The sequence below is a fragment of the Pithys albifrons genome, chromosome 3 (genome assembly GCF_047495875.1).
Source record: "Pithys albifrons albifrons isolate INPA30051 chromosome 3, PitAlb_v1, whole genome shotgun sequence".
In the NCBI taxonomy this organism is placed as follows: Eukaryota; Metazoa; Chordata; class Aves; order Passeriformes; family Thamnophilidae; genus Pithys; species Pithys albifrons.
In genome coordinates, this window is record NC_092460.1 from 22182756 (window position 1) to 22210360 (window position 27605).

At 50.2% G+C, this 27605-nt stretch overlaps 3 protein-coding genes across 6 annotated transcripts; 2 read left to right on the forward strand and 1 right to left on the reverse strand.

Moving 5' to 3' along the window:
• Positions 1–2198: 2198 nt before the first annotated feature.
• LOC139669544 (uncharacterized) lies at positions 2199–2948 on the reverse strand. Its single transcript, XM_071550045.1, has one exon. The coding sequence runs from the start codon at positions 2946–2948 to the stop codon at positions 2199–2201; it is 750 nt and encodes a 249-aa protein (XP_071406146.1).
• CNBP (CCHC-type zinc finger nucleic acid binding protein) lies at positions 2351–11390 on the forward strand. Of its 3 annotated transcripts, none has more exons than XM_071550963.1 (5): positions 2351–2474; positions 8590–8705; positions 8938–9029; positions 9203–9405; positions 10320–11390. In XM_071550963.1, exons 2-5 carry the CDS (start codon positions 8603–8605, stop codon positions 10435–10437), a joined length of 516 nt encoding a protein of 171 aa, XP_071407064.1. In that variant the 5' UTR covers positions 2351–2474; positions 8590–8602; the 3' UTR covers positions 10438–11390. The 3 variants fall into 3 exon arrangements, with proteins under 3 accessions (XP_071407064.1, XP_071407063.1, XP_071407065.1); XM_071550962.1 differs by having other exon boundaries at positions 2352–2474; positions 8586–8705; XM_071550964.1 differs by having other exon boundaries at positions 2353–2474; positions 8586–8705; positions 8938–9030; positions 9207–9405.
• Positions 11391–14215: 2825 nt separating this feature from the next.
• ISY1 (ISY1 splicing factor homolog) lies at positions 14216–26391 on the forward strand. 2 transcript variants are annotated; one of them, XM_071550965.1, is made up of 11 exons: positions 14216–14314; positions 14532–14554; positions 17432–17483; positions 18953–19018; positions 19465–19507; positions 19661–19773; positions 19968–20085; positions 20814–20936; positions 23216–23319; positions 24386–24472; positions 25631–26391. In XM_071550965.1, exons 1-11 carry the CDS (start codon positions 14312–14314, stop codon positions 25736–25738), a joined length of 840 nt encoding a protein of 279 aa, XP_071407066.1. In that variant the 5' UTR covers positions 14216–14311; the 3' UTR covers positions 25739–26391. The 2 variants fall into 2 exon arrangements, with proteins under 2 accessions (XP_071407066.1, XP_071407067.1); XM_071550966.1 differs by lacking the exon at positions 14216–14314 and adding an exon at positions 14381–14429.
• The last annotated feature ends 1214 nt before the right edge of the window (positions 26392–27605 follow it).

Below are 27605 nucleotides of genomic sequence, written 5' to 3' on the forward strand. Positions count from 1 at the left end.
GCTGGGGAGAATTTTCTTCATTATAATGAAACACATCTAAAAATCCTGTATTGTAGGAACACTGCAGCAGTATTTGCAGCAGTACTTAGAGAGAGTGATTAATTGAGGTGTCACCAGCACTGACACTTCTCAAGTAAAGCATTTTCACTCACAGTTGCACTGTTTCCATCTCACCTAAGGGAGAGCCCAGGGGATGATTTGAAATGCCTTTCAATAAAGTTTTGATTTGTTCAGGGCAATTTACCATCTGTATCAGTCACAAAAACTTTTGATGACAGTAAGTCTATAGTTGCTACCGGGGTTAAGTTTAGAGTTTCCTGGTCCCATGAATAATTCCGAAAGTATAACCAGAAAAACACATGAAAAGGTAGAAAAGTTGTATTGGCTTGTTGGTCTGCAATTCCTGAGTCCTGTTACAAAGATTTATATGGAGGTCGGGTTCTAATACATTCTAGAAAGGGAAGATTTGATGAAAAAACTGTGGATATCTGATTTTATCTCAGCCTGAGGGGCATTGCTCTGTTGTTTGGTTGTTTTTAATGCAGTGCAGACACACTCATGATTGAGAAGCTCTGAGCACTTTCTCAGCCACACACATTTTCTTCCCTGTATCACCTGAAAAGAGCAGCCGCGAAAAGGAAACGTGCAATTACTTGTGAAAAGGATTGCAACGTGTCTGAGGCAACCAAAGGCTGTGACAATTATGCTGAACCATGACATGAAGCATGACAAAGGTAATTAATGGGGAAAATAGTGTTACAAGTTCACGGCGATGGTGATGCGTTTACCGTGGTGTAGAACCAATACCAGGAGAGTTGGCAAAAGTTTTGGTCAGACATTAAGGAGCATATGCAGAGATGGGCCTGAGAGGCTCGTCCCTGCCCACACCTCAGTGCTGCTCACGGGGTTTGTTCTGTGCAAAAGCAGCTCATGAGGACACGTCAGGCAAGCAAACAGAGCACAAAACATCAGTAAATGCCCAACGAGCTGCCCTTAACACGGAGAAAGACATGCGTGGTTACTCACAGGCTAATAAAAGAAACTTAACTATAGTGCTGTGATACTGGATTTATAGCTTGAGGAAAGGTCAGTGCAAAGCATCTCCAGGCTCAGCCTCACATTGCACTCCCGAGCCCCGGGCGGGCCCTTCCGGTAACTGCTGCTCGGGAAGGGAAAGGCAGTTAAATACAAACGGCCTGATTTGAACAAAAGGCTGCCGACCGACTCTGGGTGCTGCCGGTGTGTGGGACCGCCGGCCCAGCCGGGCGGAGGGCTCGGGACAGGAACGGGTCACCAACTCACTGCCAAGTTCCCCGGCACAGGTAGAGGGTTTATGCAAACACACAGTACAGTGAGCAGTGACGCTGCTCCCGAGCGCTGCTGTGTCCGGCACGGGGACCGAGCCTAGTTTGTGCAGCAGCTCCCACCGCGCTCCGCTCCCTGGGCCGCGCCGGGGGCGCCCGGCAGGGACCGCGGCCTCCATTTGCTGAGCGCGGGGCCCGCGCGGCCAAGATGGCGGCGGCGCCTCACGGACCTGCCCGGCCCCCTCAGCCCTCCCGCTTCCCTCAGCCCCTGCCCTGCCCGGTGCCCTCAGCCCCGGCCCTGCCCTGCCCGCTCCGGCCCTGCTCAGCTCACTCCCCTCTGTCCCTGCTCGTTCCCCTCTGCCCCGGCTCGGCCCGGCCCCGCAGGGCCCTCCGAGCCCCGAGGGCTCCAGCGAGCGCAGCACCCACGCCTGGCGCTGTGCGGGCCGGGCGGCGCTGGGAGCCGGCCAGAGCCTCGAGGAGCCCCGGCGGGCGGAGGCTGCTGGGGCCGGGGCGGCGCCGAGTCCCGTGCGGGCCCTGCGGGCTGCTCAGCCCGGCGCGGGGAGCGGGGCCGAGCGGCAGGCGAGGGGAACCAGGCGGGGGGAGCCGGGCAGAGGCTCCGGCAGCTGCCGCTCAGACGTGCGCGGGGCCGCGCTGTCCCCGGGGCCGTGCCCGCGGCGGGTAGTGAGGCCCAGGCCGTGCCGTGCCCGCGGCTAGCAGTGAGTGAGTCAGGCCCGGGCCGTGCCGTGCCCGCGGTGAGTGAGTCAGGCCTGGGCTGGGCCGGGCCGTGCCCGCGGTGAGTGAGTCAGGCCCGGGCCGGGCCAGGCCGTGCCGTGCCCGCGGTGGGTGAGTCAGGCCCGGGCCAGGCCAGGCCAGGCCGTGCCCGCGGTGAGTGAGTCAGGCCCGAGCCGGGTCCGCCGCCATGGCCGCCCCCGGCCCGCGCGCGGGAGCCGCGCCCCGCCCACCCCGCGGCTGCCATTGGCCGGCCGGGGTAGCGCTGTGCGCCCATTGGCTGGCCGCTCTCCTTCGAGCCGTGCGCAGAGCGGCGGGGCGGGGCGCGCCGAGGGGCCGTGTGCACACCGCGTGTGGCGCAGGCAGCGGGGCCGGCGGGGCTGAGCAGCGAGCGGGGCTGAGTCGAGCGGGGGCCGCGGCCAAGGGGGGACCGGATCGCAGGTACCACCGGGGGCCGCGGGGCAGCGCACGGGGAGAGCCTGGGGAGCCGCGGGGGGCTGGCAGGGCAGCGAGGGTGCCGCGCGGAGCGGGGATGGCGCTGGCGCACTCCGGCCTAGCGCGCGGGAAATTGCGGGCGGGCGGGCGCCATTCCCCGGCCAGACTGGGCCGCGTGGGGAACGGGCCGGGGCGCAGGGGAGGCCGCTGTGGCCGCGGGCCTGGCGAGGGCGGTGGTGGGTGAGTCAGGTCGGTGTTCCGGGAGCGCCCAGGGAGCCTGCGCCGCCCGGGGGAGGAAGGCCGGGCCGCGGGGCGGGGGGGGTCGGCTCGGGCTTGGGCTCGGGCTCGGCGGGCGGGGGAAGGGCCAGGGCCGCACGTGGCCGCCCGGGAGCGGAGAGGGGGAGCGCGGTCCGGCCCGGCCTTGGGACAGCGAGTTCGGAGCGGAAAAGGTCCTGTGAGCCCGGGGGCAGTGGGGAACATGCTGGAATTAAATTGTTTGTTCTTCTTTTCCTTTTTTTCGTCCCGGTGTGAGTCCCCGCTAAACTCCCGTCGGCGGGGCCAAGCGGGGCCCGCGCACCACGTGGCTCCCCACGTGTGAGGCCCTGCCCGAGACAGAGGGGCGAGGTGGTGTCGCAACTGTTTGCTCCGACCACAGGCACCGGTGGTGGCTGCTCCAAATCCAAGTGTGACCTATAAATGGATAGGAAAAACAGCCTGTGCCATCTGCACATCGCGGGCTCTGGGGCGCTCTTTTATTTAAGTTCCTGTCGGGCGTAGTTCTCAAGTAACCTCTGTTACTCATTTAGGATCCAGCATTGTCACGTTTAATAGTGGGGTTTATTTTCCTTTAAGCACTTAATGTGATCTTGTTCCCAGCGCTAGGGTTGCCTGGTCTGTATTTTTCTTCCTCAGTGCAGATTTGCCTAGAGAGGCAATCCCGCATCTGTCCTCGGATGGAAGAGGTTAAATGAGTTCACTGAGGCTGTGCACCAGCCCTGCGAGTTACAGGTTTAACCTGCCATTTAATCTGACGTCAGGACTGAATTTTGTGTTAAAAGTCTCATAAGTTGCTCGTGTTCTTTTCTTAAAGTTTAAAACTTCATATAGATCCTGTCTTCCCCCTTTTTATGGCTAAAATGTGCATATTTGCTAGATACGGTGTTTCACACTCCATGTTAGCTAGTATGGAGAGACAGAAAGTGCTACAGAGTCACTATTTGATGAACTTTCTGGTTTCTGTTAACAGAGCTATCCAAGAATTACTCGTCTAATCGGAGTCAGGATGTCCTTTTGTCCCGGCTTCTGGCCCCTCAGTCCTTAGTTAATGTTCAGCATTCCTGGGTCAGTTCGGCTGTGAAATGCATTGATGGGTCCCAAATGGAGTGTAGGGTTTGGCTCTCCATTTTTGCAGGTTTTTTTGACGTTTCAAACTAGTTTCCTTTGGAAGTGGGGTAATGTTGTCTGGTGGTCAGAATGCTTAATTTGGCATCTCATTGTGGTGCAGACAGAAGTGGGAGACAGGAGCATCACCGACTCTGCTGTGGCAGGTTTGTAGGATGTGGAAATTCAGCTTCTGAATAATGAGCTTTAGTTGACAGTTGCCTTCAAAAATTCTTACAACATGTTGCTTGGGAAATAAAAACTCCTCACTGATGATACTTCCTTTCCAATGAGTAATACTTGCACTTCTCTTTTGAAACTGCAGCTGGCACTGAGGTTAGCCGGCCTTCCTGCCTTTCCAGTGCTGTATGTTACAGCAAAGCCGAGCTGTGCTCCGTGTCCCGGGGGCTTTGCCGTGCTGGGCTCTCTGAGCTGGCTTATCCTGCTCAGCTGTGGGGCTGTAGGTTGGTCACCACCAGCTTGGAGAGGAACTGCCGATTTCTCAACCTCTGATCGAGCTGACGTGCTAAAGGTGTGCCGGGTCTGGCAGGGCCTTTATCTGCTCTGTCCTTTGATTGGAGGGGTGAAGTCCTGCCGATACTGACTCCAAGTGGTGTTTGTAGGTCCAGCTCAGTGGTAAACAGTGAGGAGTTGCCCTGTTCTATTGGGCTGTTGAGTGCTAAGGCACTGCTGGTATCAGAAATAATCCCAGGGCTGGAGTTCAGTTTCCTTTTTACCAGAAGGAGCCCAAGTCAGTTTTATTTTTGTTTATTAAAACAATTTTTTCCTCGGAGGGCGTGTGGGCTAAAAGCCATAAAATAAGGATCATTGCAGTGGAGCTTCGTGGCAGTTCTTTCCATCGTCAGCCCCAGGCAGGCTGCTAAAACAGACTCTGTTGCTGCATCCTGTGTGTGAGAGTCGCAGAGCGGCAGCACCTTTCCTGTTCTAAGAGGTTTGGGTATGTAAAGCGACAGAAAGACAGTCTTCCCTTCAGAGCTTGATACAGGGAACTTCTTTTACTGAAGTTTTCTTGCATCACAGAGGAATCACAAGAAAACTTTTTAACGTTTGGTGCTTGAATTGCCCCCAAAAGCTTCAGGTCCGATCTAGGAAAGCCCTGTGGGGGCACAGGGATCTTTGAGCTGTAGGGCCATCAGACAGAACAAGGTCTAAAATTCATTCTTAATAATGTTTAAGCTTCAAACTGCAGTTATAGGAGTTTAGGTAAATTACTACCATCTCTCTTTCCTGGAAAGGTAAGAAAATCCTACTGGACTTGTGTTTCTTGACAAGTTTTCAGATCTTAAGTTTTTCAAATCTTAATTTGTGAGGCAGGGCCCTGCTCTGACCTGCAGAGTTTGACCTGTCTCAGAAACGCGAAGTGAGGCCACAGCTGTAATTTGTTTTCCATTCCTCCTTTTCCTGCCCTGGTGAGGTAAAACCGTAGTTCTGGTATGTCGGGGGAGGGGCCGATGACACATGGACAGACAGGACAGGCTGCTTTGTGTAACACTTCTGAGCTGCAGAAAACAGGGAGAGCTGTGGCTGAAAACTTTCTAAGCAGCCCTGAGAGCTTTTCTTGCAGAGGGCTTGCCTAAGGTGGCCTTGATAGATAAAAGGAACTGCTGGAAACTTGCCTGTGATGACAAAATGGAGGAATATTGACTAATAGAGGAGCATTTGAACTTGGGGGTGGTTTTTACTGTACTCGTTTTTTTCTCTTGGAAGTGAAACTGTGATGGTGTCCAAAGCACTTGGAGGCTGTCCATTTAAGGACTTGCCTTCTGAACCAGCCTTTTCTGGAGATTGCTCCTTAAAGGTGGCTGTGGCTTCCTCTGAAAGCTGAATCCTCACACTTGAGGCTGCTGGGGAATTCTGTCCTGTGCGAGACTTTTAGAAGGTGAGGCAAAAAAACCCCGTGTCAGCTGCAGCCCCCTCTGGCTGCTGAGCGAGTGTTCCTTTCAGATCCTTTGCAGAAGGAATGCAGAAGTTAAAACATGGAAATGGCAGGGGAGAGAAACTCCAGGCAGACTGTTTGGTGCTTGGGTATGATGAAGGCACCTGAAGATGGAGCAGTGTGCTTTGTAATCATCCTTGCATGGCTGCTGTAACCTTCCATATCTCAGAGTTTAGGGAGAAAAAGGGCCTCTGGAGATACAGGTTTGTAAATTAACCTCCAGTAGGAAGAATTGGAGAGACTGTTCCTTGACTTCAGATTTCTTACTCAGTTTGTATAGTCTTTGTCATTTTGCTGTATACCAGTGGAAAGGAAACTTTAGGTTTTCCTTTTAAAGGGGCAGTTAAAAAGCCAAAACTGGGAAGCAGATGTAAAACTTCTCCTTTGAGATTCCTTCAGGACAGGGAGTGGGAGCCTTTGTCCCTTCTGTGGGTCCTGCCCCGGATTGGCAGCTGGACAGACTGTGGAGGCTGCCATTAATGTTGGTGTGAAAGCTCCTCCCCTGTGCATCTAAAGCAGGTCTGGCTCACCTGTTGGACAGACTATGTGTTGGCCTGGCTGGTTCTGTAGTGCTGCCAGCAGGACCCAGTCCTGTCAGGCTGTGGTTCCTGGGAGTGCACTCTGGTGGTTGCTCCTGTCTGTCAGTGCTGCAGCTGCTGCCACGCCACTGTGCTCTTTCTAACAGGCCTTGTCTTGCCATTCGATAATGTTTTAATGTGAAGACTTTGCTGATAGAAGAATTGCTAGTTGAGTGAAGAATGTCTGTAATTCAGAGACTCCACCCTGGCCCTCTTGAAAATCAGCAGCAGCACCAGCCACTGTGCCTGCCCAGCCCCTGCAGTTGGCCTGGCCATGTTTGCTGTGCTGCAGTGTCACCATGGTTGCTGTGAGCACAGCCATAAACAAGGCACACAGTGCCAGCTGCTGCCACCACAGCGGGCACTGCTGTCTGCCCTATCCTCGGGAGGTGATTGCACATCCTGGACACTGAGATGGAGCAGAGAGGGCTGAGTTATGTGTAGAAGCAAGGGTATCTCGTAAGGTCTTGGACCTTTAGACCTGTTGGAGATCTTGCAGCCTTTCATTGCATAACTTCATTTTAAGGGCAAATACCATTCTCTGCTCCAGCTGGAAGTTACATGTGGGATTACAGAGGTAATACACTAAAGTTTGTATCTCTTGTATTCTAAATTCTCAGCCGTCTGCTGTGTTTGTGGAAGAATCACTTGTGTGCTGAAGACCATCAGAGAGAGGATCTGATTTGAAGGAGGAGTGAATAAAACAAAAGCCAGAGTAAATTTGTTAAACATTGGGGTACTTTAGAAATAACTGAGTAAGAATTCATGTGTAGATATATGCTCTCTGTTTAGTAGCTAAATGTCAGGATGCTAATTCTGGTTCCTTCTTGAGGTCATGTGTTGTTGTACTGCTCCTGTAGTGACTTTTTTCAAGGCTCAGCTCTTGACTTGCTGTAATCTGGGATCTGCTGGCTGGTCTGGGAGGAGGGGCAGCATCCTGTGATGGGAACAAACTGCAGGGTTACAGGGGATTATCGTGGGGGATCGGGTAAACTGCCAAACATACCAGATAATGGTTGTATTTCTGTTGGGTTAAGAGTAGTGAACTGGGAGGTGGCATGGAAGGGATTTAAACTTCAGGAGACTTATCAAAACAGTGTTTGACATGTATTTTTAGGGTAGTTCCTTTAAACTTGTCTTCAAGCACGCTTTAAAAACCCTCCAATTTAAACGTGTAACTTCCTTGTCCTTTTCCCTCTGGCTGCAGAAGTGCTGTATGACCGTGGTGCTGTTCAGGGGAGTTGTGGCAGGTGTTTACCCTGCCCCTGCCTGGGGGGGCTGCAGAAGTGCTGTTTGACCGTGGCGCTGTTCAAGGGAGCTGTGGCAGGTGTTTACCCTGCCCCTGCCTGAGGGGCTGTGCAGGTTGGCTCTGCTCCCCAGGTACTCCCCTCCCCTCCCTGTTGGGGCTGTGCTGTCACACAGGCCTGCATGTCTGATACTTCCAGAGCATTGCAAGGGTGTTTACCAGGTTAGCTCTCTGGACAGCTGGCAAGTGTCTGCTATTCTTTGGGGGGCCTCATGTCTTAAAACATTTTCTTTTGTGTAAACCTGGGAGTGGAATGTGCATCCTAAGCTGTGGGTTAATTACAAATTGTAGTTCCTGTTTTTCAGAGCTCAGCTGCCGTTCAGGTTGTAAGAAGTTGGGCTGGTGTTCTTCAGTGCTTTAGGTTTAATGGTGCCTGTTCTTACACTTGGCTTCTACAGGGAAGCTTGATTAGTTAATAAAGGTAGTAGCTGCTAGGGAGACTGCAAGAGGAAGTGTAACAACTACCAGGAGAAAATAACTTGTGGAGGGAGATAAATAGCTGGCTTTTAACTCAGGGATGGGGAAGAAAGTGCTTTACTGAAAGAGAACAATTTAAGGTTGGTAATATAGTAGTTAAAGGGGTTTACTTTTTCCCTCTCCTGAGTATTTTGTAAGTTCTTGAAGTGAAGGTTGGCTACAAAAACTAATGAGAGGAAAAATTACGTAGCACACTGTTCCTTTGTCTGTTTAAAGGCTGCCTCACTTGAAGGAAAACAAGGCAAACTTTTACCCTCTGCAGTGCTTTTAATGGTCATGGTCAGATACTGTACAAAAGTATTGAGTTAGCCCGAAGTCCTGTTTGGTTTGCGTTGCCTTTGCTGGGAGGGCAGGAAACTCCTTTTAATGTAACCTTATGCTGGGGGAGGAGAATGTTCTGATACGTGTATCTTGCCCAGACAGGTGATCTGCAGCCATGAGCAGCAACGAGTGCTTCAAGTGTGGCCGCACCGGGCACTGGGCCCGCGAGTGCCCGTCTGGGATCGGCCGTGGCCGCGGCATGAGGAGCCGTGGCAGAGGTGGGTGCTGTGCGTGGTGCGTGCAGTTGGCTCTGAGACTGAAGGGAAGGTGCTGGGACACAAACTGGTCGTGAGAGCCAGGGCAATTTACCTCTGCGTAAGAGTTTTGCCAGAGGCTCTGAGAGTGAAGCTGACTTGTCAGTTCAGCTGCAGTGTTCATGGCTGAGTCTTAAGAATATTCTGAATGTAATACTTTTGTCCTTTTTTCCTTCCTTGTACCCATTTCAAACAGGCTTCCAGTTCATGTCTTCTTCTCTGCCGGATATCTGTTACCGCTGTGGTGAGTCTGGCCACCTTGCCAAGGACTGTGACCTTCAGGAGGATGGTAAGTATCACTAAATATTGGATCTCCTCAGTCCCACGGGCAGAACTGTGTGGCTGAAGAGAAGGCTGCAAGGGTGTCCTGGGAGGAGCTGTGGGTGTCCCCCGTTCAAGGCGTGCTGCCCCTCCCGCTACCAAGGTTTTATAGTCTTGTTTGGTATGTTTTTCTTATTGTGGAAGCCTGCTATAACTGCGGTAGAAGTGGCCACATTGCGAAGGACTGCAAGGAGCCCAAGAGGGAGAGAGAGCAGTGCTGCTACAACTGTGGCAAGCCCGGCCACCTGGCCCGTGACTGCGACCATGCAGACGAGCAGAAGTGCTATTCTTGTGGAGAGTTCGGGCACATCCAAAAAGACTGCACCAAAGTGAAATGCTATAGGTAAGAGGATGTGCCTTGAGTGGGAAATGCATTTTGGTGTGTCTGACTGGGGGTAGGAAATGCAGCCTAAGCTGTGACCAAGTAGCCAGTTTCTCAGAACAGTTATCTGTTGTTCAGAGCTAAGACTTTAACACGTGTTAGCAAAGCGGGGTTGAGAGTCCATGATGCACATCTCTAGATGGCCACACAATGGAAGTGTTGAGTCTCTTGAGCTGTACAGGAGGAAGGGCCATGTCCTTTTGCAAAAGGTGATGGGATATTTGCCCATAGCACAGACTCGTTGGGTTGGGTACCCTGTGTGTTACCCCGAGCTGGCAAACCCCCCCTGCACAGATCAGCTGACTGGCACAGCCAGCCCCAGCAGAAGCACACCGAGATGTCTTGGTTACAGAGCCATGGATAGAAGTGGGTGTTGTGAAATCGGTTTGAAATGCCATCCTCAGAGTGCTGCCTGGGTTTGAATGCAGGCGTACACCACAAACAGCGTGTTGCTCAGCACAGTGTTTTTCACCCCCACCAACATTCCCTTCTGTGGAGGAAGGAGAGAGAACATGGTGTGTTACTCTCAAACAGGGCTGAACTGCTGGCAGGAGCATTGGGAGCAGGCAAAACCCAGCACACAGTTAAAGAAACAAGGGGGGGTGGGGAATCCAAACCACCCAAAGCCGCCTGTATTTGATGTGCAGTGATTTTGGCATATCCAGTGATTAATGCGAGTTGATCATTTGGGAACCGCTCCTGGCTGTGGTGGAGACTGAAATCCCTCACATCAGAGAATTCTGGAACACAGGAACAGAAGTGTTGAGTGCAGAGCTAGTGTTGCATGAACCTGAAGTAGATGATGTGCCTGACAGGGTGGGATTGCCTCTGGCAGTGGCTGTTGTGGCTGGATCTGATGAACTGTTCTCTTGCAGGTGTGGTGAAACTGGCCACGTAGCCATCAACTGCAGCAAGACCAGCGAAGTCAACTGCTACCGCTGCGGCGAGTCAGGGCACCTTGCACGGGAATGCACAATTGAAGCTACAGCCTAATTATTTTCCTTTGTCGCCCCTCCTTTTTCTGATTGATGGTTGTATTATTTTTCTCTGAATCCTCTTCACTGGCCAAAGGTTGGCAGATAGAGGCTACTCCCAGGCCAGTGAGCTTTACTTGCCGTGTAAAAGGAGGAAAGGGGTGGAAAAATCAACTTTCTGCATTTAACTACAAAAATGTTTATGTTTAGTTTGGTAGAGGTGTTATGTATAATGCTTTGTTAAAGAACCCCCTTTCCGTGCCACTGGTGAATAGGGATTGATGAGTGGGAAGAGTTGAGTCAGACCAGCAAAAACCCTCTCTGGGTTACATGGAAGTGAGCCTATGCAGGAGGAAAGAAATTCTGGAAGTGTCTAAACTTCCTCATAACTTTTCTTTTATTACAATGGCCTTGGATTGTCTGACCTCAGTAGCTGTTAACACCAAGTGATATTCTGCATCAGGCCCTACCTAGAGCATATAGCTGAGTGGGAGTAAACAAACAAGATGCACATGCCTGTTAATGGCCATGAGAGAGAGAGAGAGAGAAATCTGAAAACAATCTAAAAGTTACAGTAATTCAGTCAGTGAATGTCATGTTGGAGATACAGAACGTAATGGGAAGCTTTTGAATAAATATCTCAAAGTCAATCTGAAACCCAGACATCAGTGCTCATAGCATATACAATTTGGAGCTATTCAGGAGTTGCAAATGAGAATGCATTTTCACAGAAGTCAAGATGTTATTTTTGTATACTATATCACTTAGACAACTGAGTTTCATTTGCTTGTAATCGGTTTTTAAAGTTAAGATGGTAAGAGCAATTGAAGTCCTAGAACATAGAAAATGTAATTTTAAACTATCAATAAAGCTGGAGGAGGAAGGGGAGTTTGGCTAAAGTTCCTTTTGTTTATTTTTGGTTTTCCTGTACACAGTGCAAAATAACATTAAAAAGGGGTATGTGGAGGTTCAGTTTGGACTTTTCTTTCGTACTGTCTTAATGTTCAGTTCCCATCCATGTGGAAATGCGTTGTGTGCAGCCCTGTCTGCAGATGCCTTGGGAATGAGCTCTGGGAGATAGATAGGGGCTGGTTTCAGCTGTGCTGGTGCTGGACAGATCGTTAAAGAAGGGGCAGAAGCTCCTGCAGGCCCAGCGGGTTCCAGGCCTGGAGCAGTTCAGTTCTGGTGGCAGCACCTGAGCCTTCACTGGTCTTGCTGCACCAAGAACTGGCACTGAAGGCATCTGCTCTCCATGTCCATGTTAACTGAGGGGTAGTGAGCAGCACACAGGTGAAGGGGGAGTTGCCACACTCCACATCCCCTCAGTAAGTGGATGAAGCCTGAATGTGTGGGATTGTTGGCTGTCAGTGCTTCATCAAGAGGCAAGGCTGCAGGAGGAGGGGGTAACACCTGCTGTGAAGATCTGGCTGTGAAGTGCCTCTGAGCCACTGTGTCCTCAAGCCAGCAGATCCTCTGGAATCTGCAGTTTGGATCAGTGGGGAAAAAAGGGACTGATGTTTGACTAGAGAGAAGTCATCCTGAGATTAGCTCAGTTGGTTAAACCTTGGTTGTAACAATGCCAAGGTCACAGGTTCAATCCCCTGTGTGGGTCACTGACTTACGAGTTGGACTCGATGATCCTTGTGGGTCCCTTCCAGCTCAGAATAGTCTGTGATACTGTGAAGTGCCACACTGACTGTGCAGCTCTGCTGGAGCAGAACTGACCTGCCATTGTCACTTGTCTTACATCTGTGGTACAATTACCCACTTAGTGTCAGGTTAACGTTCTGGTTCATTTTGGAAGTCGGGCTCTTGAGGGTGTTGCAGCCATACAATGGTGTTCCTGTTCCTGAAGGTTCTGATCTTCCAGGAACAGCTTGAGCTTGGAGCTTTCAGCACACCAGCACTGACTGAGGCTTTGCAGAAGGGCAGTAAAACTCAATTCCTGAACGAGAAGATCCCAGTGAATCTAGCTGGGAATGTTGGAACGTGTAACAGGCATATTACCTGATAATCTTCACGTGTTTCCAGGAAATCTGATGCCTAAATGTGTGTCAGAAAACTGATGGTCACGCTGCTGTGTCACATCAGGTGACTTGGTCAGGTTTGTGGGTGTTTTGCAAAGGGTTCCTCTGGCAATTTAGAGTTCCTTAATGTTTAAATGACAGATTTATGAACTTAGTTTCAGCCTGGGTTTGATCTTCAAAACCTGTGAAGCACATTGGGCCGTAATTCAGAGGGAAGAGTGTTGCTGAGAAGGTGAGGTCTGGGGTGGCTGGAGCCCAGAGCAGCTGGCACAGGACCCTGAGCAGCTCGGGGAGGAATTGGAGCTCCTGCAGAGCAGAAAACAGGCTTGGCAGAACTGTCTACTTGAAGCACTTGAAGAGGGAGTGTTGTACTGCTTGGCCGAGGAGAAATCCCAGTGCTTGCTCCTGCCTGGTCAGTGTGACACGCAGGTGTAGGAGGACTTTGCTTGTGTTCTGGTACCTGCTGGTGGAGCATCGACGTGTCCTCAAGTCCCAAACAAGGCTGCAAAACCTCCTGTCAAACCTACACTTCAAACGTGGGGTTTCTTGGGTAGTGTAGATGGCCCAGCATGTGGATGTTCAGCCTGCTGGGTTAATATAAATTAACTGAATCTTTACAATTAACTTACTTAAACAGTAATAAAGCTTGAAGCTTTATTTAATGCGATGACAAAGACCTGAAAGTCTGGGATGACTTGTAGCTAAAATGTGTGTTTTCCTGTCAGATTTTTTCTTTTTAACAAAGGAAACAGGAATTGAAAGCTGAGAAATGCAAATCAAGATGTAAAGTTCAAAAAGCAGGAAATTATTCCAATGGAGGTATTTCTTCCTGCTCATCTCTGTGTGAGAATGTTCATGCTGCTGTTCCAGGGTAAGTTCCTGAGTGAATAAATGATGGATGAGCAAATGGCCATTCCATAAATGGGGACTGGAAAAATCAAACCTAATTCTTCATTTGTTCCATGTTGATCTTTTTCACTAACACTGAGGCCTCTCATTTGTTATGGCAGATTCCAGGGTAGTGTTTTTTTCTGAGTCTGGTGGATTGTGAAGGCAAAGAGACAAATCTGTAACAGATTGTTTTCTAGAAACAGAACTCTGAAGGGTTGCCTTTTCTGGGTAGGGGAATTTTACTCAAATTACAGGGAGCCACTAAATAACTTGTCACTGAAAACGAATCATTGCAGTTTGTTTGGGACAGTTGATGAGGTCTGGTGTAATTTGTGAACTGTAGTTTGTAAACTGTAGTTGTGAGGACACCCCGGAGCCGGCAGTGAGCGCTCGGAAAGGCCCGTGGGCAGCGGTGCGAGAGGGGATGGAGCTGCCCCTCTGCTGTGGGGATACCGGGCACAGCTGGGGCTGCACCGAGGGCAGGGCCGGCAGTGGTGGGGCCGGGGGCACCCCGGGGGAAGGTGTGTGGGGACAGGGACGGGGCTGCGGGGACAGGGACACACCACCCACGGCTGCGGGGATCCGGCCAGCGGGGACGGCTCCCGGGGACGGCTCGGGAGAATTCCTGGCTGTGAGGGTGGGCGGCCCCGGCACGGGCTGCGGAGCAGGCGCGGGGCCCGGCCCGGCCCGGCATATCCTGGGGCAGCGGGAGGGGCAGAGCCCGCAGGGCTGGCGGTGCCGGTGCCGGAGTCCGTGTCCGTGTCCGTGTCCGTGTCTCTCCCTCGGCGCTCCCGCAGTTTCCCAGCGCGGACTCTGCGCATGCGCGGAGCGTGGCGCGCGCCCTGCGCCGCCCGCTCGAAGCGGGTTCAGTTCCGGGTCAGGGCGGTGCTTCCTCCTCACGGCGGGATCGGCACTGAGGAACTGCGGGACACACGGACAGTGCAGGACTGACGGACAGACGGACAGAGCGGGACCATGGTGAGTGCAGGGCTGAGGAACAGAGCAGGACAGACCGACAGACCGGGGCTGAGGGACAGATGGACAGAACGGGGCTGAGGGACACAGCGGGGCTGAAGGACAGAGCGGGGCCATGGTGAGTGCGGGACGACGGACAGTGCGGGACAGACGGACAGAGCGAGCAGGGGGTCCCTCCGGCGCCGGGCGCTGCCTGATGGGGCTCTCTTGTGTTTTGCAGGCGCGGAACGCGGAGAAGGCCATGTGAGTGCGGCGGCTCGGCTCGGTTCGGTTCGGTGCCCGTGTTCCCCTCCGAGGCTGCAGCTCGGCTCGGCTCGGCTCGGCTCGGCTCGGTTCGGTGCCCGTGTTCCCCTCCGAGGCTGCAGCTGTGCGTGCTTCCCAGCACCTGCTCCCTGCCGTGGCTCTGCCCGTCCCTGGCCGTGGCTCTGCCCGTCCCAGCCGGCTCTGCCCATCCCGGCCGTGACTCTGCCTGTCCCAGCCGGCTCTGCCCATCCCGGCCGTGGCTCTGCCCGTCCCAGCCGGCTCTGCCTGTCCCTGCCGTGGCTCTGCCTGTCCCAGCCGGCTCTGCCCATCCCGGCCGTGGCTCTGCCCGTCCCAGCCGGCTCTGCCTGTCCCAGCCGGCTCTGCCCGTCCCAGTCGGCTCTGCCCGTCCCAGCCGGCTCTGCCTGTCCCTGCCGTGGCTCTGCCTGTCCCTGCCGTGGCTCTGCCTGTCCCAGCCGGCTCTGCCCATCCCGGCCGTGACTCTGCCTGTCCCAGCCGGCTCTGCCCATCCCTGCCGTGGCTCTGCCCATCCCGGCCGTGGCTCTGCCCGTCCCAGCCGGCTCTGCCCGTCCCAGTCGGCTCTGCCCATCCCATCCGGCTCTGCCCATCCCGGCCGTGGCTCTGCCCGTCCCAGCCGGCTCTGCCTGTCCCTGCCGTGACTCTGCCTGTCCCAGCCGGCTCTGCCCATCCCGGCCGTGACTCTGCCTGTCCCACCCGGCTCTGCCCATCCCGGCCGTGGCTCTGCCCGTCCCAGCCGGCTCTGCCCGTCCCAGTCGGCTCTGCCTGTCCCAGCTGGCTCTGCCCATCCCGGCCGTGACTCTGCCCGTCCCAGCCGGCTCTGCCTGTCCCTGCCGTGGCTCTGCCCGTCCCAGCCGGCTCTGCCCATCCCGGCCGTGGCTCTGCCCGTCCCAGCCGGCTCTGCCTGTCCCTGCTGTGGCTCTGCCTGTCCCAGCCGGCTCTGCCCATCCCGGCCGTGGCTCTGCCCGTCCCAGCCGGCTCTGCCCGTCCCAGTCGGCTCTGCCCGTCCCAGTCGGCTCTGCCTGTCCCTGCCGTGGCTCTGCCTGTCCCTGCCGTGGCTCTGCCTGTCCCAGCCGGCTCTGCCCATCCCGGCCGTGACTCTGCCTGTCCCAGCCGGCTCTGCCCATCCCTGCCGTGGCTCTGCCCATCCCTGCCGTGGCTCTGCCCATCCCGGCCGTGGCTCTGCCCATCCCAGCCGGCTCTGCCCGTCCCAGTCGGCTCTGCCTGTCCCAGCCGGCTCTGCCCATCCCGGCCATGGCTCTGCCCGTCCCAGCCGGCTCTGCCTGTCCCTGCTGTGACTCTGCCTGTCCCAGCCGGCTCTGCCCATCCCGGCCGTGACTCTGCCTGTCCCAGCCGGCTCTGCCCATCCTTGCCGTGGCTCTGCCCATCCTTGCCGTGGCTCTGCCCATCCCTGCCGTGGCTCTGCCCATCCTGGCCGTGGCTCTGCCCATCCTGGCCGTGGCTCTGCCCGTCCCAGCCGGCTCTGCCTGTCCCTGCCGTGGCTCTACCTGTCCCAGCCGGCTCTGCCCATCCCGGCCGTGGCTCTGCCCGTCCCAGCCGGCTCTGCCTGTCCCTGCCGTGGCTCTGCCTGTCCCAGCCGGCTCTGCCCATCCCGGCCGTGGCTCTCAGGGCCGCACTGGCCCATTCATTGCTCTCTGCTCGGCCTGTTCATTGCACCTGGAGCTCAGGGCTGGGTTTGGGTGCCCGTGTGCCGTTCCAGAGGCACGGGCAGTGCCTCCAGCACAGGGCAGGGCACGCACGGACCCGGTGCTGTGCCAGCTGGGGCTGTGCAGCACAGACACTGCAGCGAGGGATGGGCTCTGAAATGTGTTCCCTTGGGGGTCAGGGAGTTCTTGCTGTGGGAACAGAGGGGCCAGGCCAGGTGGGAAAGTGTCAGCATTGCTATAAGGTAGTTCTTGCCTGGGCTGACCCACGGGGTTTTGACAAATTTATTTTTTGATTGGCTTTCTTGAGCACTTATGAAGTGTCCCATCTCTGCTGCTTTTCCTAAAATACTTTCTGAGCTTGTAACAGTAACTGAGGCAGAGGGTGAAGAGCCCACAGCTCTCTGATACCTGGAGAGTTTCTATAGGACATCAGTCCTTACCATTTGGAACTCCCAGTAGAAACCACTTTACTCTTTTTTAGATTTCACCTCATGAGATGCTGGTACAGTGATGCCACCCAGTGCCTCTGGGATTCTGGATTGCACTGAAATGAAAAATTTCCAGACTTTTCTTTCTGGAAACAGCTCTTAGCAGCAGATAGAGCCTGGGTGGTTGGCTTAGGTGCAGGGTGTAGGTGTGCTGTTAAAGGTTTTGAATGCGGTCAGTTCTGTGCTTTTTAACAAAACTATTAAATGTCTAATAAATAAAACTATTGGAAAATGTAGCATGTGTAGGCTCTGCTCAGTTGTGAGAGGTTGGGAATATTTTGGTTATATTTATAGACTTGATTATTAATGCTTCTTTCCTTAAAGGAGCTTTTTTCCTCAGGAGATTTTTACTTGTTTTTTGATGTATCCCCTGCTAAGATCTTAATGTTTCTGCCTCTAACTTGCTGATGTTCTTTTGCTGCCAATATCTAATATCATGACATATATTAAACAGAAAGAATAATTAGCTGTTTACCAGGATTTATATCTATATAAGAAGTGAACCACTGATGACTTGAGAGGTCACCAGCTGAAAGAGCTAGAGGTGGTCAATGACGTGTTCAAGCCTTTGTTTTCTGTGGACTGTAATTAAGTCCATAATAAACATCCAGAGCAAAACTTGTTCCCATTAGAAGATGGATAATGTGGATTTGTAAAGGTAAATCTGCTCCCTCTGTTTCCTCCAGGACGGCCTTGGCGAGATTTCGGCAAGCGCAGCTCGAGGAAGGGAAGGTCAAGGTAGGATGGGAACCCCAGAATGGTTGTTGGCTCTGGTTGGGGAGCAGAGCAGGCCTCGTGCTGAGCTGTGATCTGTGAGATGTGAGTGTGCTGTGCTGTGTGCTGAGCTGTGTCCTGTGGGGCCTGACTCAGGCAGGGTTTCAGCTGTCTGTGTTCACAGTCACACAAACGGTCACCGGAATTTTCTTAAGGGAGTAACTTAAAATTGACATGGGTATCTTTGTTTCAGAGGTCTGCTGGCTTGGCTGCCAAGAAGAAAGTGCAAACTGAACATCACTTAGATTTTTTTATGTAATATAGGTAGAATATGTCATAGTTTGGGGGAAAAAAACCAAACTACTGTAATGCTGTAAACAGAGGCAGCATGCTGGGCAAAAAATGAGCATTATTACTGAGACTGAAGTCTCCTCCTGCAGCTGCTTAGGCAAATTGATGCAGAAACACTAATGGTAGTCACAAGGTTTGTTTGGATTTCTTCCCAGAAGCAGAGAAATCCTTCTCATAATCTCATTTATTGGGGATGTTCTGACAAAGAAGGCTTTGAGGGTCACTGCACTGCAGACCCCCGTGAGACACAACTGTTGGCATGTTCACCCAGCACATGAACAGCTGGGGGCCTGTTCATGATGGTCTTCACTGCCATGTGGGGTTTTTCTTGATTGCTGCAAGACTGCCAAAAAATGGACTTTGTAATTTAAGAACCCCCCACCACTGTAACAAAAGCAATAGCACCACACAGAATCCTAGGGGCTGATTCCCAGCTATCCCTGGATTTCCCTGGGCATTTGTCACTGAATCAAAAGTCAAAGTGCAAGAATATTTATGTGGGGATCAGAGTGTTCTCAGTAACCTTTTTGGACAGAAAAGTAGCAAATAACAGTTTGGAGAAACTGCAGTGAAAAAGATTCTGTGAGCAACAGAGGAAGATGGAATAGAGTTTCTGGTATATTATGGAGAGGAAGGCTTTTTAAGAGGTGAAAAGAAGTGCTCTGGGGAAAGGGACAAAGTAACTGCACACACAGTCAAGATGAATTATTGGAATGCGAACCAAAACCATCCTGGAAAACAATTAGATTATTTAGGTAGTAGCAATTGAGAAAGATAGGCTTAAAGTTAAACTCTGCTTGGAAGACTGGATTTTATTTAGGGGGTAGTGTGCTGAAAATGGTGAAACTTACTGAAAATAGTGTCTAAAATGGAATGTTCTTTGTATTGGAGAGGGCTGTGGGGTGCTTTGAAAAAACAGGTGACAGATGTTATTTTTGATAAAGTGGATTTAAGTGAGTTTTTATATCTGTGATAGTTTGATTTGACAGTTCTGTAAATCATCGCTGGTTTCCACTCAGTAAGAATCAGTGGGAGCAGAAGGCACAGGAGCCTGTTAGCACAATTTGGGCTAAGTTTGTGTGAGATGCTGTGGATATGTTAGTTCTTCATTAAACTTGGTGGTGTGTTTTTGTGTCCAACAGGAACGGAGACCTTTCCTTGCCTCGGAGTGCAATGAACTGCCCAAAGCTGAGAAGTGGAGGCGACAGGTGATGGCAGCCTATACATTTTTCTGGTTCTATAGGAGGTACAGCTTTGGCACTTCTGTTTAGACAGCCTGCTTGCAAGTGTTCTCATACCCACTCAGTAGGCTGACAGTCACAGAATAATTCACACTGGAAGATCATACAGTTCCCTGTCCAAAGCAGGTCCTACAATGTCAATTTGCCCCAGGGCCATGTCCTGCTGAGTTTGCAATTTCTTCAGGGATTTTGGTTCCACAGCTTTTTGAGACCACTGTTCCACTGTTTGATTACCTTCTTAATTAGTTCTCCCCCTTGAATTTAATCAGAATTTCTCCAATTTCAACTTGTGTTTTGTTGCTACTTGTCCTATTGTCATGCACTTCTTAAACAGTCTGTTTCTGTGTTCTGTGTACCCTCTGCTGAGGGCAGGTTTTCTTCAGCAATTAATTTCTGTGTTCTTATTTGACCAGATCATTGGAGAGATCTCCAAGAAAGTGGCACAGATTCAAAATGGTAAGCTTTTTATTTTTCTGGATCTCCAGTCCTAAGCACTTTGAGTAGAAATCACACTGCATGTGAACTGTATTGTTTCCATTGCATAAATCCTGATTTCCTCTGGTGCTTCTGGTGAGCTGCCTCATTTATTGGCTTTTTTCTCTCTACCAGCTGGATTGGGCGAATTCCGAATCCGGGACCTGAACGATGAAATCAACAAACTCCTGAGGGAGAAAGGACACTGGGAATACAGAATAAAGGAGCTGGGAGGGCCGGATTATGCTGTGAGTGTACAGGATGTTGTATTCATAGTTGTTCTGCTTACAAGTGAAGTGGCTACTGAGAAAAATCTGTGCAACATTTAGTTAACCGTGTGTGCCTTGGCCAGTGTTTGTTAGAGAGGGTTTTCATTCAGCTCTAAAAATGTTTGGTTGTGTTAGGAGGAAACTTTAAACTATAAAGTCTGTTTGTTTTTCAGCGGATTGGACCGAAAATGTTAGACCATGAAGGGAAAGAAGTTCCAGGGAACAGAGGCTACAAATATTTTGGAGCTGCAAAAGATTTACCGGGAGTTAGAGAGCTTTTTGAAAAGGAACGTAAGTAAAGAGTGACTCTTCCCAGACATGGATCTAAACAGGAGTGTATCTTGTGTAAAATGTTATTGTGGTTTGTAGGGGGTGCTGGTAACATTTCTAGGCTGTGTCTTAGGTCAGAGAAATGAAACTCTGAGCACAAGTAATTAACTAAATGGAATACCTTTGGCTGTTTGCAATTAAAGGAATCTAAAAAAGAGTAAACTGGTTTCTACTGGGAGATCCAAATGGTAAGAACTGATGTCCTATGGAAGCTTTCCAGCATAACAGGCTAACTTCTTTGAGAAGTTCTAAATAGTACTTGGAGCTCTGAGGTTAAAAAAATAAGAAGAAAAAGGGGAAGCTGGGTTGGACACAGTTTGAGCAGCAGGAATCAGCTTTCATGATAGGAAAAACTAGATGTAAGGGATAAAACATTATGTATTGATTTGTCAGAGGATGAGTGGGAATTGCTTGGGCCTGAAAGTGAGGCCAATACTGAACCAGCTCCTTGTTACTTGCCATCTACAAAGAGGAATAATGGGAAGCACTCCATGGTCTGGGGGAAGTGTTGGGTCCTGTACTGGAACTGGTTTGTGTGCACCAGAGTGCAACACCAGTGCTTCCAAAGCTGGCAGCAGCTGGATCACCCCTGGGTTATGGGCTGGAGCAGCAGCCCTGGTGCTGTGAGTGTGCTGGGAATCCAGAGCAGTGGTGGGATGGAACTGGGCAGTGACTGTGTGTCCCTCCAGCGCTGCCACCGCCACGGAAAACTCGGGCCGAGCTCATGAAGGACATCGATGCCGAGTACTATGGCTACAGGGACGAGGACGATGGCATCTTGGAGCCTCTGGAGCAGGAGCATGAGAAGAAGGGTAGGGGAGACTCTTCAGTCCAGGAAGGGTGATGGTGAACTCTGAAATGAAATGTGGGTGTTGTCTTGTCCTTGGCTGTCTGTCACAGAGGTGTCCACAGGCTGATGTAATTTGTCACACAGGTGTCCAAATCACTGTGTAAGGCATTTCAGGTTGGAGAGGTGTGCTTTAGAGTTGACTTTCCCCTCTTTACTACTGGTAATGATTTAATATTGTCAGAAAGTCATTCTCTATTTAAGATTGTCAGCAAATCATTCACTATTGAAGCAAAATTTCTTTTTCCCCCCACCCCCTTTTCGTGTTTAAGAATATAAAAGAGTAGGTTGCAGCAATGAGATCTGTGGATCTCAAGCCATTGTCTCCCTCCCTTGTGAAAACTGCCCTTGCTATCTGTTGCCTGTCTCACCTCATTTTTGATTTATCCATAAATAGAGCTCTTTAGTTTTCTGGAAGATTAGAGAGGCCTTCTGGAAACCCTGAAGTCTGGGTGGCCTGTGTTAATTTATCCATGTCATCTATCTCTGAACTTCCACACATTTGAATATTTCTTCCTTTGAAACGTATTTTTCTCAATAGGATAGTATTTATCCATGTGCCTGCTGACATAGTTTTCTAGGATTGTTTCTACTGACCTCCCTGCTAAAGACATCAGGATTATGAGTCTTAGTGCCTCAAACTCCTCAAAGTTCAGCACTGTGTGCGATTTTCTGGTATTTGTGTAGCTTGAGCAAGAGGCCACCCCACCTTTAAGAGCTCAGCTGTTTCCTAAACAGTTCTTAGTGCTGCTGGTGAGCACTGCCTGATCCTTACAGGTATCCCTTCTCCATGTGTGAGACACTTGCAGTGTTGTGTGTTCAAGATCATGCCTGGTCTTTTGGGTTACAGGGCAGGGAGGAATCATAAAATCATAGAACCAGTTGGGTTGGAAGAGACCTCTGAGGTCATCAAGTCCAACCCTTAATCCAGCCCCATTGTGATCACCAGATCATGGCACTCAGTGCCATGTCCAGTCTCATCTTAAAAACCTCCAGGGATGGAGAATCCACCCCCTCGCTTGGCAGCCCATTCCAATGCCTGACCACTCTCTCTGTAAAGAATTTCTTCCTGATATCCAACCTAAACCTCCCCTGGCAGAGCTTAAACCTGTGCCCTCTTGTCCTACTGTTGGAAGAGGGGGCTGAAGGAAATGTTCCACTGAGCAGTGTCCTGAGTGTGGCCTGGAGCCCTAATCCAGGGGAATGCAGGCAGGGATGGTGTGGGAATGGAGGCTGTGGGTGCAGGGCTTCCAACACCTCCATCAGGGCTGAGCCTGCACACCCTGCTGGCTGCAGGCAGGGCAGCCACTGGGCTGGGGGCATGGGGTAATTAAAGGAAGTTGTCACCATAGGTGATTGTGCCACTGGACTAACGAGGCTGCAGGTGCTGACAGTGAATGTACAGTTAGTGCACAACAGCTGGGATTCTCTCAGGGCCAATGCTTGTCTGGGCTCTTGTGGTTTTTACCTTGTGAAGTTTTTGTGAAACAAAGTATTGAAAATACCTCTTTGTTTGAGGTGGCTTTTCAGTTCTGGAACCACACACAAACACAATCCCTGGCTAGATCTTGCTCTCTGATGGAGAGCATTTTAATGTATGATCTGTGAGAGCCTGGGGAATGTCTGCTGACTTCTGAGCATTCCCACTGCCTCGCTGCATTAATCTGGCACTTCTCTGGGGTTTGATGCACTGACCATGTCACTGATTAAGCTTATTAACACTTGGGTTTGGCTCTCCCCAGCACTCTGCTGTAACAGGGGTGCAGCAGCCACACAGCAGCAAGGTACAGAACTGGGATAGTGCTACAAAAGAAGAGACACAGACTCCAAGATAAAAAGGTGTGGGTGTCACTCTAAGGAGCATAATCATGTTTAATTAATGACATTGTGATCAGCATCCCTATAGCTGCTGACAGGATTCAGAGCTGTAAGAGCCACTTAGCCTGGTCATGTCACCCTGTTAGTTGAGAAAGTAGGTTGGTATTTATCCACGACATTTAGAGTCCAAAGTGTACCCAGATGAAGGCATTAGCAAGTGCCACACTTTGTCAATGCCAGTGTGCGTTTTGCTCAGACTGCACTGATGTTTTCAGTAGGTGGTGCATCGAGGTGCCACAGTAAATGTGTGTTATTGATGTAGAGGGTTTAGGCAAGAAGTGTAAGTCCTCTTGAAAAGCTTTGGAAATAAGACCATGCTGCTTTACTGGCTCTCAGATACACTTGCCATTTTCCTTTGCTAACCAGTTATAGCAGAAGCAGTGGAAAAATGGAAAATGGAGAGGGAAGCACGACTTGCAAGAGGCGAGGAAGAGGAGGAAGAAAATATCTATGCTGTCAATGATGATGAGGTAGGTGGTGGCTATGGGGATGTGACATTTCCTGTGTCTTCTGTGCTGCCTTCTTGGAGATGGTGTTACTGTGGCAAGAACCTGTGTGCTGCTGCCCTGCCCTTCTCCACCTGGCTAACTACACCTCTGGCCCTGGTTAGTAAGAACCAGTAGTAGTGAGTACACTTGGCCCAAGTTCAGAGGGCACTGAAGGCTGGCAGCTGGGGAAGACCTTTTCACCTGAGTGAGAACCAACTGCTGGGACCCTGCTGTGATTTAACTGACACTGCCTGGAATTCTCTGTTTGTAAGGTGGTGTGTTGGTAGCACTGTTGGTAACACTGGTCAGTCGGGTTGTGAGTACAACCTGCATCAGCAACAGCACAAGTAGCTCTGGAAACCGCATAATGTCACACTGCCACTGCTCAGCAAAACCAGAGGCTGCAAGACCTTGTTGACACTGGAATCACACAAAGCTTTGCTGCTGCCAGTGCTGGGACATGGCTCTTGTTTCTTTGCTCTCCCTGCTCCCAGCAAGATCTGTAAAAGGGATACTGGAAACTACTTCTCATTTCTCAGTTTGTACCTAAGTGGGTCTGACACAAGAATAAAAAGGAGATGGTTCATAGTGGCAATCTGGTGGCTCCTTCAGTCCCCAGTTTTATTTGTATTATTTCCTGATTCACACCCAGCTCTCAGGTCTGAGACCGAACCTGTACAGGGAAGTGGTACCTACACTTTAAAGCACTTGCTTTCATGGTTAGTTGGCTCCTCTTCTGTTTATAGCTTTGCTGTGGCAGCCAGGGATATGGGAGAGGAGGAAACAGAGCTTTACATCCTGCCCATGCCACAGCAGAGCAAAGGCCATATGAAAAATGGAAGCAGTAATTCTGAAAATGTCAGGGAGAAGGATCTGAATGGGATTCTTGTTGTATTCCTGTGGTGTTCAGTCCTCTTCACCTACTTCTGTGTTTGTAGGTTGATCATGCTCTGCCTGATTCCATCTAGCAAAGCAAGTAAAGAAGAGGGGGGTTTTATGTCCTCTATAGAAAATAAACTTGATGTGGCTTAATTTTTTCACTTTTTAGTCTGATGAGGAAGGTGGCAAGGAAAGAGAAGGTGAAGAAGGCCAGCAGAAATTTATTGCACATGTTCCAGTGCCAACTCAACAGGAGGTAAGACATAAGAAAATTCAGGTGCAGAGATGCACACTGGCTTTTGCAAGGCAGGTCTTCACATCATCAGTAAAAGTGCCCTAAATTTGTTATTTCTGTGACTTGACTCTGCAGCTGTTTAATTCTCTTGCAACTGCTGTGGAACTGCTTGTTTTGTGGTACCATTGCTATAACCCTTTTCACGTGAGAATTGTCAAAGCCTTCATAAATATTCCATAAATTGGAAAGTGTTGTGGTGCCATGATCGATACCCAGGATTGCCTGCTGTGTCTGTGCTGTGCCTTTCTGCTGATGGTCTGACTGGGGTTTTTAATTTAATGGATGATTTCTGAATTGCAGGATTTGTTCTCCTAACTTTTCTGAAGTTATTTTGTGGCATGACCTTGAATTGACTGTTACATTTTGGAGCTGCTCTAGGGTATATATTAACAGTGACAGGTTGTTTGAAGTACAGCCCAGGCAAAAAGGTTCTGGATTTCTGTGGCTGTTTCTCTTTCTTAGGGGCAAATCACTCTACACCCAATGCCTACAGGATTATGCCTTCTAGATTCCGAATTACTTAAAACTCAGGTTCAGAACGCTTCTTTTGAGAGATCCTGTGTGCAATTTGGACAAATATAAAATCATTTCTGAGACTGAAACAAGTCTTGCAGGTTATTAGTAGATCTTTCAAGTGTGTGGCCTTAAAGAATGATGTATCACTGGCACTTCCAGGCAAGGTGCAGGGCAGAGGTTCATGTGTGGCTGATGTGAAGGGCACACTCACCAGATGTTATTCCAGAGGTGTGGACTCGTGTGCCATAGATCCATGTGTTCTGTGTTCCCTAAGGCTGGATCTGAGAGAATTGTTTGGAACACAGTTCAAGTTACTGAACTGAGATCAAAATGCAATGGCACCAACACCCTGATTGACAGGGCTGGGAGCATAGATCAGAAAGGAAGGCATCTCTTTTACTGCTTCTTTTGGCTTCCAGGAGCCTCACCTGAGCATTAAAAAGATACTCCTGACTCATCTTAGTTCCATGACTTTTACACTAGTGCACAGCTCCAGTTTCCACAGGCTGTTCGCTGTGTTTTCCTTCCCCCTGGCTGTAGCTGAGCATCCTGGGTGTCAGCACCTCAACTGAGCTGAGTGCCATTCTGTGTTTATATTTGCAGATTGAGGAAGCTCTTGTCCGGAGGAAGAAGATGGAGCTGCTTCAGAAATACGCCAGTGAAACCCTCATGGCACAGAGTGAGGAAGCAAAGACACTTATGGGACTGTAACTTCTGGTCTGTGTGTGAGCCATCCACAGGCAACAGGCTCCTGTGTTCTGGTGGCAGTGGCTTTTAGCTCTGGAAGTCCCTTTGGAGGTTAAGAGTGAATTGATAGAATTACAGTGTGTTCTGGAGAAGGAAAACAATCATTTTTTATTAATCCAGTAGGATGACCGACACTCCAGTGGTGAGAAAGATCAAACCTTGTCTCTACATCTACAACTGTCTTCAGTCCTTTCAGTTTGTAAAAGGGTCTGTGCAGTGGTGCCTCTTACAGGTAGAACCACACGCCCACTGAGCTCTTAAATCCCAGAGGAAAGGTGATGGTGTTCCTGCCATTCTGGCTGCTTCATCCTCACTGTAAGTGTACATCCTTCTCATGCTGGGTTTTGTTGGGCTGAGTCCAGAATTAACTTAGTCTGTTACACCTGCTTAGTTTACCAGAACAGCCTGGAACCTGTTCAGAGGTACCTCAGTGGCAGATCTTATCAGTGACTTTGCAGTAGATTCAGTTCTTTCTATAACACACAGTTTATAAAATCTTTTACCCTTTTTGTGGTTTGTGCCTGAATAAATTGCTTAAATGCTGGATATTTCAGCAGCTATTGTAAAAAATTTTGCAATACCTTGTTCAAATATTTTTAGTAAAATTTCTTTACAAACCTGATGTCTTGTTTCATTCTAGCTCAAGGAATTGTGGTGATTCCCTAATTGTAGGCAAAGAATGGGATCATAAACAGACATCCATGTAGGGATTTGAAGCTCTCCATCCCCTACTGCTCTTGGCTGGTGTATCCTGGGATCTGAATGAATGAATGACATTTTAAATTGGACATCTGCAGCCATGGAGTGTTTCTGCCTAAGGAATGGAGTATTTAACAGCCAAGTAACCATGTCTGGGACTGTTTGGCATATTTCTAAATGCTCTTAGTGATGCCTTAAGATTTTTATAAACTTGTAGATTGTACATTAGTATTAATCTATCACTCTCTGTAGTGAATAGTCCACTCCAGAGCAGTCAAATTGCTAAATCACCGAGACAAGCTTTGTCTCACTTCATGTAAGAGATCACAAAAAAGTCTAGAAAAAATGGAAAGTGTAGCCGCCAATTAAAAACTTAGAATAAATCAAAAGCTCAATTATTAGTAGAAGCAAACAACTAACATCACAAACATTCTCCTCTCTTCCTGTTAGCAGTGCAGCTCTCTCTGCTTTGTAATAAAGCAGAGAATGAGTGCTTATAACTCACAGTAATTTGTGTGCTCTGGGTTGCAGGCATCTCCAAAGTGGTTTTTGGTGCTGCCTTTGGAGTGTTTTCTGTTCTTGAGTTTCAGGAAGTGATGTGCTTTTTACATGTGCTCTGTATTGCTGTAAAAGACAGTGCTGCTTCCCAGAGTTCCTTCCCCAAAACCCTGGCCATCAAGAATGGAAAAACAGGCTCCTTTCCTCCTTTCCTTTTACTGGATCAGGTGAGTTGTCCTTTGCCTGTGGAAAGTCACAGTCTGTGCAGGGTAAAGGCTTTGAGGGCTGGTGCTGAGCCCCTGACTGAGTCCCTGGAGCTGTATGAACTGGCATTGGTCACAAACCCTGGTGTGACAGGGGCAAAGGGACAGGACACCCACAGAAAAACTGGAGCAGCCCAGTGGGCTTGCCAAAATAGAGCTGGAACTCTGTTGGGAACAGCCCCTTGCCAACTGTGGTTGTGCTACACAGCATTCATTCATTCATTCATTCATTTATTGATTGATTTATTGATTGATTGATTTGTACAACAGCAGATTTTCTTCCAGGGGAACAATACTTGAAAGAGAAAGGAACGAATCTTGCTGTACATTTGCTAAACTATAAGCTGAAGATAAAAAATGTAGATTTAAGG

What these genes read in the sequence shown, in the direction of transcription:
- LOC139669544 (XM_071550045.1), bottom strand. Translation starts at nt 2,948, where the DNA reads ATGTTCCCCACTGCCCCCGGGCTCACAGGACCTTTTCCGCTCCGAACT.
- CNBP (XM_071550963.1), top strand. Translation starts at nt 8,603, where the DNA reads ATGAGCAGCAACGAGTGCTTCAAGTGTGGCCGCACCGGGCACTGGGCC. An exon ending in CATGAGGAGCCGTGGCAGAG is followed by an intron (nt 8,706 to 8,937) that starts GTGGGTGCTGTG and finishes CATTTCAAACAG; the next exon opens with GCTTCCAGTTCATGTCTTCT. An exon ending in ACCAAAGTGAAATGCTATAG is followed by an intron (nt 9,406 to 10,319) that starts GTAAGAGGATGT and finishes GTTCTCTTGCAG; the next exon opens with GTGTGGTGAAACTGGCCACG.
- ISY1 (XM_071550965.1), top strand. An exon ending in CTGAGAAGTGGAGGCGACAG is followed by an intron (nt 19,019 to 19,464) that starts GTGATGGCAGCC and finishes TTATTTGACCAG; the next exon opens with ATCATTGGAGAGATCTCCAA. An exon ending in TGGGAGGGCCGGATTATGCT is followed by an intron (nt 19,774 to 19,967) that starts GTGAGTGTACAG and finishes TTTGTTTTTCAG; the next exon opens with CGGATTGGACCGAAAATGTT.